General features: G+C 39.3%; 1 protein-coding gene across 2 annotated transcripts in view; it reads left to right on the top strand.

Moving 5' to 3' along the window:
* Window positions 1-14,522, top strand: part of Daam1 (dishevelled associated activator of morphogenesis 1) — a 169,260-nt gene that overhangs the window by 133,951 nt on the left and 20,787 nt on the right. The window contains exons 16-18 of one of the 2 annotated variants that reach the window (XM_070032554.1): window positions 944-973; window positions 1,986-2,092; window positions 10,825-10,909. In XM_070032554.1, the coding sequence (XP_069888655.1) occupies window positions 944-973; window positions 1,986-2,092; window positions 10,825-10,909 (222 nt within the window). The remainder of the gene's footprint in view (window positions 1-943; window positions 974-1,985; window positions 2,093-10,824; window positions 10,910-14,522) is intronic. The other variant, XM_070032563.1, reaches the window with a different exon arrangement.

The raw sequence follows: 14,522 nt of genomic DNA, 5'->3' as shown, positions 1-14,522 counted from the left end.
GGCTTTGAACTGTGATCTTCAGAGCTCAGCCTCCTGAGTAGCTAGGATTACAGGCATGAGCCACTACTCCTAGCAGCTTCCAAAGTGTCAACTCTTTTTTTTTTCCCTTCTTCATTCCACACCTTCTTTAAAATGCTATTTCACTAAAACGCAGTAGACCTTATATATTCTTGAACAGGCCCAAGGTAGTTGGGATAGGGCCACCTGTGGCTACATAGCCTGTGAGCCACTGTCTGCCTCCTGATTTCCCTTATTCCTACCCATTACACCTACAGGCATGATTTGGACCCTCTAGACAGAATGAGGGTTAATAGTACTGATTTAGTTTCTTCCACATGACTTTTTAAAAACCTTCCTTACAATATAAGAAGACAGGAAAATTATTTCCACAAAAAAAACATATTTTTGCAGTACATAACAGTGATAATGGCGTCCATAATTTTTGCAGTACATAACAGTGATAATGGCATCCATAAGTTTATAAATGTGATTGTTAATCTTCCAACATCAAGTAAAAATTGGCAAGGAGTTGGCAGAGAAGTCAAGGCCCAGTATGGGGAATTGGGGCAGACAGGACGGGTCAGGAAGAAACAAGAAAAATCAACACATTGAATAAGTGGAAGTCTAGTACTTATTTCAAAGAGATTTTGTTCCTTTTCTAGCTTGGGCATTTCTAAACCCTTTCTCTGAGTTTTACTTGCTACCATTTAAAAATTATGTGCAACAAATATCATTGCCTTGCTCTATCCAAAATGCTTTGTTCCATGCCCTTCAATGTACTTTCAGCCAGTCTCACATCATCATGTTTACCGAAACACACAAATCATGTCTTAACCTGCACCATTGACTTCCTTAGCTACTTTGACTTTCTCTTGCTTGTTGCTATGATTTCTGAACTGCATGTATCTGATTTGCCTTTCCCATGCCTCTGCCATGGCTGTAGGATTTCTTTGTGAACAGTAACTCCAAACAGGTAAGTGAACTACTACCTAAACGGTGCTTGACACAGCTTCTTGCCTCCTTTCTTGATTATGCTGTTACTGGTTTTTAGCTAGTCTCATGAAAAGCCTAGATAATTCCTCCTTGGGTTTCAATTCTAATAGAGTACCTACAGGAAAATCTACCAACCCAACACAAATCATTTGGCTTTAATCTCACAGAATTAATATTATACATTCCATAGTGCCTTTGTTTTCTAAACCATGATACAGTTCCAGACCTCTTCAGCCTCCTCATGAAATCAAACTTGTTACTCAAGTTTTTCTATTTTTAATCTCGAGCTTTTTATTACTGTCAGAACCTCTGATGTACAGTTTACTCAAATTTTATTTTGTCTGCTATTGTTTTATGTGTGTTACATAATTATGGCTGGCCACCAGGAATGAATATGCAAATAAAATATGCAGGTAGCATTTAATTGTCAATTCGGGTAACTGAAAAAATGTATTGAGTAGTCAGGCTCCGGGGTAATGAAAGGTAGCATCAGCCTTGGGAACTTCCTATTGCACGGAAGACATCTGAGAGGTCTTATTGTTCAGCTTTCTTGAGTGCCAATGATGTAAATGGTTCTGAGGTGAACAGGCTCTGCAAATGGCTAGACCAGCAATGGCAAGCCTCTACTGAGCTTGATTCATGGTGACAGTTCTTCTGTCTGCTGTCCATAGGGATTTCAGGGACAAAAGAATAGCATCACTATTGATAATTTATTCACACTTAGCATCTTCACTTGGAAGTACTTTGTTCTTCCAAATAAAGCTTTCTCAAATGTGGGTGGTCAGCTTTTCTTATTATTTCTTGTTGCCAACTAGATCGTACCCTTTGTTTCAGTCCCACCACCTTCCCTGGGCTCCACCACCTCTCAGCTCAGCTTGGCCCATGTGTGTATGTACACATTGTGTGTGCTGTGTGGGGGTGGGTGAAAGAAAATGGCTGAAGTCTGAGGGTCCCTGCTTGACTTTGATGGATTTCTTTCGTACTCTTTACAGAAAGAAGCAGATGCTATTGATGACACACTGAGTTCCAAACTTAAAGTCAAAGAGCTGTCAGTGATTGATGGCCGGAGAGCTCAAAACTGCAACATCCTTCTGTCAAGGTACTGTTGGTGTTGAATAAACATTTCTAACAGGATCAGTTTTTCCCTTATGTGGCTTCAAACTACATGCTTGTTATTTCATTAGGTACGGGCCTTTCCCCTTCTGTTTACCATGAAGAATGACTTTGGGTGTCATTTTCCCCTAGAAATGAATCAGTTTGATGCCAAATCAACTATTAAGTTGATTTTTCTTCCTTAAAAACTTGTAAAATAGACTTGATTTTTTATGTTTGTATTTCTTAGCTGCAGATGAACTTTAATCTTTGAGTAATGCTGTCACAGAATCAGAACTTGGCTGATGATTCTTTTTGTTCTTGTTGTTGGTTGTAGGGCTTGACCTCAGGGCCTTGGTGCTGTCCCTGAGCTCTTTTGCTCAAGGCTAGCAACTCTACCACTTTGAGCCATAGCTCCACTTTCTGGTCATTAATTGGAGATAAGAATCTGATAGACTTTCTTGCCTGGGCTGGCTTTGAACCATGGTCCTCAGATCTCAGCCTACTAGTAGTTAGGATTATAGGTGTGAGCCACCAGCTCCTGGCTCTGATGGTTCTATTTTCTGCTCTCGGATGTCTTTTTTTTTTTTTACATTTCAAGTTCATATGATATCATGGTCTTTTTGAGCATTTTTATGGTTAAATTATATATAAATCTCAAACCTCAATGACATGTTAATTTATCCAGGGTTGGCTCTGTTGAGCAGTCTTTTTCATAATTAGGGTACCTTCACAGAAACCTGAAGGGAAGTTTGGGAGCCAGGGATCTGATTGTACTCCAGATAATGTCAGGTTGTTCCCGAGCATTTCAAGTAGCTTTTCTGTATCTAGTTTCTTTTCTCTAAAAGAGATTTCCACCTAATACTTACGAAGTGTGTGAAGATGCAAAGAATGCTGAGAGTGGAGCATTAGAGATTAGCTGCAGTGTTCTAGAAGGAAAGTTGTATTTGCTTTGAGGTTGGTATAAGGTGACTCTCCTTTGGGGAGGGTAAAGATGAAAAGTAGTGGTCCCCATTACGTACTGGAGCTTACACTTGTGATTTGTTTAACACAAAATGCTGGTACTTGGTTTTCAGCATGGAAGCCTGATTTTTGACCAGATAGCTATTACTTTGAGGAGCAGATGTTTCTTTTCATGAAAGAGATAATAGAACTGTAGTGAAGTCCTTATATTTGAATACAGTTTATACACTCTGTTAACATTTTATTTCTGTTCTATCTAGAGGTTATGTGAATGGGCAGGCTTTGTGTTTCTCTTTTGAAGGGGGGGAGTAGGTTTTTGTTTCTTTATTGTTTACTGTTTATTGTTGGTACTAGGACTTGAACTTAGGGTATGGGTGCTGTCCCTTAGCTTTTCTTGCTCAAGGCCAGCACTCTACCACTTGAGCCACAGCTCTACTTCTGGCTTTTTGCTGGTTAATTTTAGTAAAAGTTTCATGGACTTTTCTGCCTCGGCTGATTTCAAATTGACATCCTCAGATCTCAGCCTCCTGAGTAAACTAGTATTGCAGGTGTGAATTACCGGCACCTGACTTTATTTCTTGTCATATTTGCTTCAGGTACCATGCATAGGTTAGATAAAATATCTATCTGCCTTGAGAAAATACCAACGAAAATAACTTGAAGAGCCACTCAATTTTCTTCTACAATGTACACTGTTTGTTTTGTTTTCTTTTTAGAAATACCTTTTTTTTTTTTTCTGGTTCTGGGTTTGAACTCAGAGCCTGTCCCTGAACATTTTTGCTCAAGGTGGTATACCACTCTACTACTTGAGCCACAGCTCAACTATCAACTGTTTTTCCCCCCCTGCTTCATTGAAGATAAGAGTCTGATGAACTTTCCTGTCCAAGCAGGCTTCCAAACACAATTCTGAGATCTTAGCTTCCTAATTAGGATTACAGGCATAAGTCACCATTCCCTGGCATACAAATAACATTCTTAATTTCAAAAATAATGAAGATTAGGGGAATTTTAAAATTTCAGAATCCCTGCTTTCACTGTATTTGATGTTGGTATAATTTGTGGAGGGGAAGGGAAAAAACAAATCGTTTAAATAGTGATACAGGTGGACCCATTGCAGCAATGAGATGTACAAGTCATTATGTCAAAAAACGAACTTTACAACTTTGGCTGGGGTGGGGGGTGGGAGATGTGAAGGGATGGGAAGAGGAAACAAAGGAGGAGGCAACAATGCTTGATAAGAAATGTACTCATTACCTTGCCCATGTAATTGTAACTCCTCTGTACAGTATTTTCACAATAAAAATAAATAAATAAATAATAAAATTTCAGAATCCCTATATTATGTGCTTTTGCAGTCTAGATGAGAACCATTAAAACAATTTGGTGAAAGAAGTATTTTAATTTCTATAGTGTTAAAATTTATGTCTAGCTAAAACTGTGACCTAGTTCCTTTATAGACAGATTTTTCTCAATATTAAGTGCCAGTCAGGGTATTTTAGGTAGTTATAGATACAGCTAAAACTCTTTTCTGGCAAATTTAGCATTCCATTATTGAAGGAATGATTTCATCTTTGTGGTATGTAATTGCCTTGTTGTCTCAAAAATGTCATAGAATTTATATGTGTCTAAACTGTCTTGGAGACAGTTTTGAGAAGTTGGCTTATATCTGTTAGATTGTCTATTAAAATACAATGTAATGAATAGGTATGACTTCAGTAATCACAATTGAAAGTATATGGTAAATAACAAAAGACTTTGGAATACCAGTTGACCCAATGTGAGGGTTTAAAACCCTCAGTCTCACAGAAGATTCAGTATCATATGGTACTCTGCCTGGTAATCAATTGTTCCACGCTTCCATTAGGACAGCACATATTGACAAATTAAATGTGTTGTAGTAAATGGGAAACTTGATTTATTTTATGTATTTTATTTCATCTTCAGTACTAGAGATTGAACTCAAAGCTTCATGTTTATTAGGTAAGCTATCTACCACTTAAACTACAACCCTAGTCTTTCTGTTTTCTTTTAGTTTGCTTTTTCATGTAAGGTCATGTGGATCTCTTCCCAGGCTAGTCTTGGACTGGAATCTTTCTACCTACACCTCTGGAGTAACTACAATCATAGGTGTGCACCAGCACACCCAGCTTGACTTAATTTTAATTTGTATTTTACTTAATTTTTAAGCCTATTAGCATTCTTTGATTCTCTTAATTTCACAGACAGTTATTACATACAAAAGGAAGTAAGGGTTTAAGTGGGGAAGAGATTATGAAAGTGTGTAGTGCTTTTTTCTTAGTCATCATTTTGGAGCATTTATTTGCCTATCACTGTGCTAGGTGCCATAGGCTATACCAGAACTTAAAATGGTATTGTCATTTGGATAGGAAATGTCCTCCAAAGGCTCCTGTATTGAAGACTTGGTCCCAGTTCAGTGCTTAAAGGAAAGTCTTTTGGAAACTGATTGTAACATGAAATCTTGGATCTAATCAATGGATTAGAAGTGATGGATTCATAATTCAATGGACTGTTGGAAGGTGGTAGAAACTGGAAGGTGGGCAGCATAGGTGAGGAAGTAGGCCTTTGAAGATTATACCTTGTTTCTGGTCCCTTCCTGTCTGTCTCTCTGCTTCCTGGCTGCCATAAGGTGAATAGTTCTGACCTGCTAGCCCTCTGTACCATGATGCTGTGCCTCACCATGGCAATGGGATCATGAACTGAAGCCATGAACCAAAAATATATTGATCCTTTTTTTTGTTGTTTGTTTGGGTTTCCTTTTGGTGGGGTTTTGTTTGGTTGGGTTTTTTGTTTGTTTTGTTTTGTTTAGCCAGTCCTGGGACTGTCCAGGGCACTGTCCCTGAGCTTTTTGCTCAAGGCTAGCTAGCACTCTATCACTTCAGTCACAGTGTCACAGTGCCACTGGCTTTTTCTGTGTATATAGTGCTGGGGAATGGAACCCAGGTCTTCATGCATGCTACCACTGAACCACATTTCCTGCCCAACATTGATCCTTTTCTAAGGTGCTTATGTCAGGTACTTTGTTACAAGGAAGTAAAGCAAACTAACACATTTTTGCTGCCTTTGAAAGATCAAGGCTAACTGAAAAAGAATAAGCAATGTAGTACATGAGAAGACACATGAAGAACTCAGGGACTACATTAGTCTTACTGGAAGGACACATGGAACTCTGTTTATTGCCTTCCTCAGCTGTGTGAGCTCATGCTGGAGCAAGGCTGCTCCAACAGGGGTTGCTGGAGAAAGAGGGCCACCAAGGGCAAACAAGCACTGTGACAAGTTTAGAGGAGCAGGGAGGCATTTCCAAGGAGGCTTGGAGAAGCCAATAAAGCCTGCTGCATGAGACCTGCTGTTACAGCAGTCTCACAATTTGTCAGTTGCAATGAATGAAACTTAGCATGTTTTTGGCTTTTATAAGGGCATAAAAGTAGAGGTTCTGGGGAAAAACAAAGGAGGTAACAACAACGCTTGATAAGAAATGTACTCATTGCCTTGCTCATGTAACTGTAACCCCTCTGTACAGTATTTTCATAATAAAAAATGTATTTAAAAACAAAAACAAAAAAGTAGAGGTTCTGTAGGGGCTTGTGAAAATTAGCCTAATTCACACAAAGCCCCTAGCAAGGTACCTATCCATGGTAGCTGCTCAGAGTATAGGCTATGTGTATGTATCATGGGATATGTATCAGGGAACTATACAGTTTGTTCAGATGTGTTTGTTTTAATTAGTTTTAAGTTTAGTCTTGGGTTTGCAGAATAAGGTGGAAGGAGTCAAGAACTGAATAAAGGGCCAGCCATCAGATAGGAGTATCTTTCTCTGGTTAAGTGAGACCTGATAAGGAATGGAACTGACAGGAATGAAGAAGCCTTGATTGGACTTGACATCTGATTTAGTGCTTGGGGACAAAGAATAGAAATGTTCCAAAGGTGATATCAAGATTTCTGACCTTTTCAAAGTTATCTTCCTTCTTTCCTGCTATTTCATTCTTAAAGGTTGACTAATTACTTTCTTATTTGATGAGTAGGGGGGCTTACTACCCAGAAATCATTTATTATGCAAAAGTCTACCATGATGAAAGCCTGTGGCATATTCCATATATGTCCACAGTGTTTGGTTATTCTTTAAAGCTGTTCTTCACATACTATAGAAGTTATGGGATGCTTTGGTTAGGGGAACCTGCTTTGGCCTCAGTCTGGAGCCAAGCAGTCAGTTTTCCTCATGCTTAGTAAATGGATGTTTATAGCTTGAACAGTCAAGTTCACTTTAAGCTCTCAGACAGAATTGAAGACATGGGTTTGAATGGGAAACTTGATGGCAGCAAGACCATTCCTATTGCAAACTTGGACACAGTGGGCTCCAGAAGCCATTAATATCTGCCTTATATCTGTTAGATTATATTATCTATTAAAGTTCAACTTAATCCGAGTTCTTAAAAACCAGGCCTTTCACAGAGCAAGTAACATTTTCTATTGCTTGAATATAAGTGAAATATAGCGATCTAAAATTGAGGGGTTTTTTTCCCCAAAAGAGATACAGAACTTTTGAAAGTTCTCCCTTCCAAAGAAAAAGAAGGGATGGAGGAGAGGAAGGAAGAGAAAACTAAGAAAAGAAGGAACTTGGAAGCAAGTTTATACTGCAAGATGGTCCCATCTAAAATACATTCTTCCTAAGTGTTTTGCCTTCCTTTTTCAGATATTCACTTGACATGGCAGCTTGGGTGTTATAAACTACTAAAAGTTGTGTTACAAAAAGGAGATTTGTCATTAAATCCTTTGAGGCAAGAGCTAAGGCTGGTCTACCTATCCATCTTTAGCTTATTTTAATTAATACCTGGATGTGGCAATTCTGTTAGCAATTTTTTTAAATACTTGAGTGCAGCATGATAGAGCTAAAAAAAAAAAAAAAAAAGATGACTGCTTTGTTTCCTGCCTTATAAATAAATTTGAAGTCATGTGTCAAAAGTTCCCACCTTTCTGCACACCAAAGTACTGCCAACCTTTAAAAGCAATTAAACGGCTAGAATCTGTAGGGTCCTTAAATTACAGAGATTAGAAGCTCATTCTGTGGATGATAGATGATACTAAGAACTGTGCAACCTATAGAATAGCCCTAGAGGGTGAATTACCCTTCTCTTCTTTCCTCTAAGGTAGGGTTTCTTTGTCTGATCCAACAGGCGGGTGCAGGGCGTTATGTTGACAGGTAGATTTTCTTAAGTACTATCCATTAAAGTCTCCAGTCTCTTTGTGTCACATTAAGAGAAACCAGAATTGCTACAAATTAGAGCTGGTGTTTTATCCAGACAGCCTCTGGGGAGTGAGGAACATAAATATATACAATTTCAAAAGCAAGGAGTTCTGCATTCCATATGGGAAGCTAATGAAATGCAAATCTGATACTTCAAGTATTGTTCTCACTCTGATTTTCAATTCCTTTTCTTTTAAATGTAAAACAGAGGGACTCAGCAGAACTACACCATATAATATGGTTTCTTTAACTTGGTATGAAAAGGACACAGAACTAATTTTTTCCCCCTTATAAACAGAGCTCTTCTTGGGTTGATCACAGCTGGTTAGTTCTCATTAGTGGCAGTTTCAGTCACAGCTAGTGTTGCTGTTTCTTGGATTTGCATGGCTACACCAAGGTGTTGGCACTTAAATTGACTCAAGAATCTGGACTAGGGGTACTCAGAGTCTGGACAGTTGAGATCACAAGCTGTGACACCATTTTCCTCCTGTTGTATACCCAGGCCAACTTAGCTAACTTGTTCCATTTAATTATGGGGCTTCTGTATCGTAATTTTCCAGGGCCAGGGTCTCCCTACCCAGCATAGAGGTTATCATGACTCCACAGATGAGGTGAGCGAATAGGAGAGGCTTCATTGTTAACACAGAAAGCTTGGCATTTTGCCTGGATACTACCTTTGAATTTGAGAACATGAACTAGATGAAAATGGTGTTAGTACAATAGGATCCTCAAATCTGTTCCTTCTCTTTCCTCCTTATTCACACATGAAACGACATGTAGTTTAAATAGTAAGGTGAATGATTTAAACAAAATCATGTCAAAGTGTGGAGAAGAGGAAAGCTGCTGTGTCCACAGTGGAGTGGGTCTCGTTCAACTGTACCTAGGGTATAGCTCTTTCTCCTTCCATCGCCTTTGAGTTGTCCGGTCCACTCATTCAGGACTTGCACTCACCTCTATGACATGCTGGGTACGTGTCTGGGTCTTGAATATTGCTGATCACCTAATTCTCCCAAAGATTTAGGAAACTATGCTTTGAAGAGATGCAACCTTTAAAAATAAGGATGCTTCTTCTGATTCTCCCAGTCTTAATGTCCTACACAAGAAAGAGTCTGGTGTGATGATGGGTCTGAGTACCTTGCCACATGTTCACGATGACCATATCAAGCAGTGTTTATAATGACTTGTCAGCAGCATGTGAATATTGAGGTCTAAAAAATACTACTTTATGTACAGTTTATTGGGCCCTCTCTATGGCCAGGAATTATGCAAAGCACTTCCATTTAATCCATGTGCACGCGCGTGTGTGCGCACGCGCACACACACACACACACACACAATATTCTATATAGTTATTATTGCCCCTGTTTTACACATGAGGAACTGAGGTTTGATAAATTTTAAAATCTTACTGACCAGTATCTGAGGGCTAGCCTGTCTGATACTAATGCTCTTACCTTCAAACATTGCATGTGTCTTGTAGACCTCTTGCCCTATATTTGTGTGTTTATCCCAAGTCCTAGATGTGATTCTTCTTAAAAAGCATAGACTAAAGAACAGGCTAGATAATGTTAATATGCCATATTATTAGAGTGGTAAGTTGTTAAGGAATAAAGATGTAAAAAAAAAAAAAAGTAAGTATGCGTACCTTACAGATAAAAAGGGATTTCATTGTCATAGCTGAAAATATGATTCAGATCATTTCCTTTATCATTATTGTTGTAACTAATAAAAACACATTTTACAAGTCTATTTTCTTTCATGACCTTTATATTTTACAATGAACACCATTTTGTTCTGACTTTACACAACAAACCTTAATTAAATTAAAAAATCATTTAACTTTATGGCAAACAAAACAGGTTAGTATTTTTAAATAAATTCTACCTTTTAAGATATTAGCTAGATAAGCAATGTTTGTGTTTAAAAAATCCTTTGGAGTCAGGCACCAGTGGCTCCTCTCAGGAATCCTAGCTACTTACTACTCAGGAAGCTGAGATCCAGAAGAACAATCAAAAGAGAGAGCCTGAAGCTTGAACTTTATTTTGTATATTAACTGTTGTTAAACTGTTTAACAGTAACTTGTGATTTTTGACCTTCTCAAGGTCATTTTTAGCCTGACAGCAAACTTGGAATACTCCTAACATAATCAGGCCAGGAATTTAATTTTTCTCATCTCACTTACAATTCATGGGTACTGTGTGTAAAAGAAAACAATTACATGTGTTTTCCCTTATTTCTAATATTCCAGACCCTTGCTTTAGGAAATTAAATGATAGAACATAGCAGCCTTGTTCTCTGCATTAGCAGTGCATTACAAAGCCATGAAAGAATGTTAAAGCAGTTTCGAATTCCTGTTTTTAGACCCCAAATCCTATATTGTCAGGAAATAAGCTTTCACTGAGAGTTTTGAGTAGAACCATACTTGAAAGTCAGCAGCTAGAGTAGTAAAAGGAGTTATCTTACATAAAATGTTAATGCCAATATTGTTAATGACAAAAAAAAAAATCTTTCTCCAGGTTGAAATTATCCAATGATGAAATCAAGCGGGCAATTCTAACCATGGATGAACAGGAAGATCTGCCCAAAGACATGTTGGAACAGGTAAACTGCCAGACGTTTCTCACAGCCTAAGTGACAGCTGACTTTTCACAGGAGGAGGATATTAAGAAACTCTGGTTGTTGCTAATAGATAATTTCTACATGTCTCAATTGAAAAACTTGAGCCAAGGTTCCATGCTGCTCCTTAGGAGACAATGATTTTATTCTCTCATAGTTTCTCAAAATGATGAGTAAGATGACAGACCACAAATTAGCCAAATTCTGGGCACGCACGGTGCCAGATTCTGTTCCTCAAGCTGCAGTTAAATGACTATATCTTCATTATATATATATATATATATATATATGCTGGGTTTAGTAGAAAACAAATCTACATTTTGTAGGAATGTTGAGAATCTCACCAGCACTAAGAGATTATAAACTGTATTACATAAACTGACTCATTGCTAAATTCTTAGTACAACTTTTGTCTTTGGTCCTGGCTTATTATAAAAGCCACTGTAAAACCTCAGAATCATCACCATGTTCTTAGGTGACTGATCAATTTTTTTTTTGGCGGGGGGATGGAGGGTGGGCCAAGTCTGATCTCTGTTTGTCCATGGTACTATCTTCTTCATAAATGGCAGTCCATTTCAATTCCAGGGCTAATAGTGGTATCTACATATAATACATATAATACAGCCAAGCAGCTGGTCTAATCTACTGACCTGCTCTGTCTTCATGCAATATTCCTTTTTTCAAAAATTGTTATTATTAAGGTGATGTTATTATTAAGGAAATCATTGTGGGGGGAGGGGATTTTACCCCTTCCTTTGTTCTCTCCCAGTTTTTCCTTCTCATTCCCACTCACAAGTTGTATAGTTCATTTTCTGTTTGTTTGTTTTGCTGGTCCTGGGGCTTGAACTCAGGGCCTGGGCACTGTCACTGAGCCTCTTTGTCCTTAAGGCTAGTGTTCTACTACTGATCCACAGTGCTACTTTCAGCTTTTTCTGCATAGTTTATTGGTGATAAGATTCGCACAGACTTTTCTACCCAGGCTGGCTTCAAACTGTGATCCTCAGATCTCAGCCTCCTAAGTAGCTAGAATTGCAGGTGTGAGCCACCGGTGCTCATTTTCTTTTTAACCTTGTGCCCACTGAGTACCACTCCTGTTCAGCAATATTTCTCTACCTTTCTGCTTAGGCATTCCATCCATGCCACGTGTTTAGCAACTTTTTCCAGTTATCCCCCAAAACAGTGTTGTTGAGCTAGCACACATGCTTTTCTCTTGCCCCTTGGTGTGGGACCTACATTTTCCTAAACATTACAGTAATAGTCTCGGAATGCTCTAAGTTATCCCATCTTTTTGTCTCACATCCTTGAGGCAGAATCAGACATGAGTGATTCAGGTCAAGAGGGTTGTCAGAGCTAGATCCAGTTAAGGTTGATATTTGTCATGATTAACCATGATCCCAAGCTAGACTCAGGTTTCATCAGTGTATGTTTGCTCAGCGCCAAAAACATGGACAAAGGTATTCTGTGGGCCTGGATAGTGAAGGTTCTCTGCTTTTCTGTCTATCTACATGCACATTTTCCAGGCTTCCTATTGATGTCCTAGAAGATCTCAAACATTGGGTAAGGAGGAATTAAGTGGGCAGCATCATCAGCTAAGTGGACTTATTGCTGGAGTTGTCCTGGGTGAGGACTTGCATACTTACTAGTAGAAAAGCTCCTCGTGCTGTCCTTGAAGGTTTGATTTAATTATCAGGATAGTTCCGTGACACTGTCTTCAAGTCTGCCATGATGGGATCGTTTAAGATCTTTTTTAGAGTGTTTCTGATTCTCCATACACTTTTCTCTTCCTCACAATAAGCCAGCCAAAACTAGAATGTGTGCTAGGAGAGTGGAACCAGCTCCCTCAGTCCCCCTCAACTCCCAGGTGATCTTGCCTTCTAATTCTTCACTAACCTAGAGTGAAGAACTATGTGCAAAGCTGTGTTAGTCCTTCTGTCTTCAGCCCCTATCGACAAGGTCGTATGTTTAACATTCCACAAGATCTGTTTACTGTGAAATTGCATCCAGCAAAATTCCTCCTTGAGGGAAAGGATTCCAAAATCTTGCCAAAAAGGGCTTGCAGTGCAAATAGAATGTACTTCAAATAAACACAAGTAAGAAAATCCGTCTACTGATGCAGAATCTAGCCAAGAAGGATATTTTTGACCTGCCTCTCCTGATAATTCGGTGGGCATCTTGCTCTACGGTCAGCTCCCACGCTCTTACTTTTCTTCCCTGTTGTACTGTTCCTCCTCTGTGCACTGCTCTTCCCAGGCAAGTGTGATACTAGTGTCTCTTTTCTCCTTATGTGATTTGCCTGTGGCCTACTTTCCTTCCTTCCTTCCTTCCTGTCCTGCTGCTTTTGGCTGCCGGGCTCAGATCTGAGATGAGATTTATAAACTCCTCCTCATCCTTGGGATGCATATCTTTCTCCTATTCCCAGGTGTTTACCTAACTCCCCCTTCCTTTCTAAAAACCATCCATGCTCATTGTTACTCAACTCTCCTTTTAGAAGGACTTGAGCTCTTAAAATTTTTTGAAAAGATGACTGTGTTTGCTTTAACAAAGACTAGCTGGAGGTGGTGGCTGTACAAATTGGCAAAAGGATCCCTGAGACTAGAACTGCCTTTCTTGGCCCAGTAGGTAAAAATTCAAACAAAGTGAGGGTAAAACAGATCATTTTTTCCACTTCTTTCTTCTTTCTCTTTGCCCTACCAGCTTCCTTTCCTTCCCTTCCTGTACTGAGGAAAAACAAAAAGATACATGTCCTATGCAGTGATGCATTTTGACTATGAAACACCTAGGAGCTACCCAGACAGTAGACTTGATGAACTGCCCTGTGTCTGCTTCTCTGCTCTCCAATCCATCCACTTAGGAAAGGGAACCTGTCTCTTATACCTGCTCTGGCCTCATCCCTTTCTTCTAGTAGGGGCCCATCTGGATTGCCTGCCCCTTCCCTAGATCTTACCTCACCTCATCAGCTCAGCTTCTGTCTCTGTCTGTCTGTCTGTCTGTCTGTCTGTCTGTCTGTCTGTCTCTCTCTCTCTCTCTCTCTCTCACACACACACACACACACATACACACACACACACACACACACACACACACACACACAGTTACTGTTTTCTCTCTCTCTAATACAGCCGAGGTTCTTGAAAGGTTGTCCACACTTCCATTCTATTCACTCTTCATCAATCTACTGCAGCCTGTCACCCTCATCTCCCTAGAGCTGTTCTCACTGAGGACACACATACCTTCCCTGTGACCAAAGCCAGGGGACACTTGGCAGTCCTTATCTTCCTTGATTTCTTGGTGGTGTTTGACACCCGTAGCCACATTCTTCTCTTGGTCTTGCAATGTCATATGCATCTCTGGCTATATTTCCATTTCCTCCTTTGAAGGTTCCTCTTCTTCTTGGCCTTTTTCCTAGAATATCAGTTCTCTCTAGCCCTACTTCTTTCTTCTCTCAGCAGTTCTCCTGGTATCTCACTCACACCCATGTCCAGTACTTCATGTTCCAAATAAATCTCTAGATTTTAGACCCATTTGTTCAACTGCTACTAGAGATTTCTACTTGGTTCTCTTGCAATTATTTCAAATACTAAAGTCATTCCACTTCTTT

The sequence above is a fragment of the Dipodomys merriami genome, unplaced genomic scaffold (genome assembly GCF_024711535.1).
Source record: "Dipodomys merriami isolate MVZ:Mamm:240054 unplaced genomic scaffold, mDipMer1.0.p SCAF_1, whole genome shotgun sequence".
NCBI classification, from domain to species: Eukaryota; Metazoa; Chordata; class Mammalia; order Rodentia; family Heteromyidae; genus Dipodomys; species Dipodomys merriami.
Note: the sequence above shows the minus strand (reverse complement) of the source record. Positions and strands in the feature narration are given on the sequence as shown.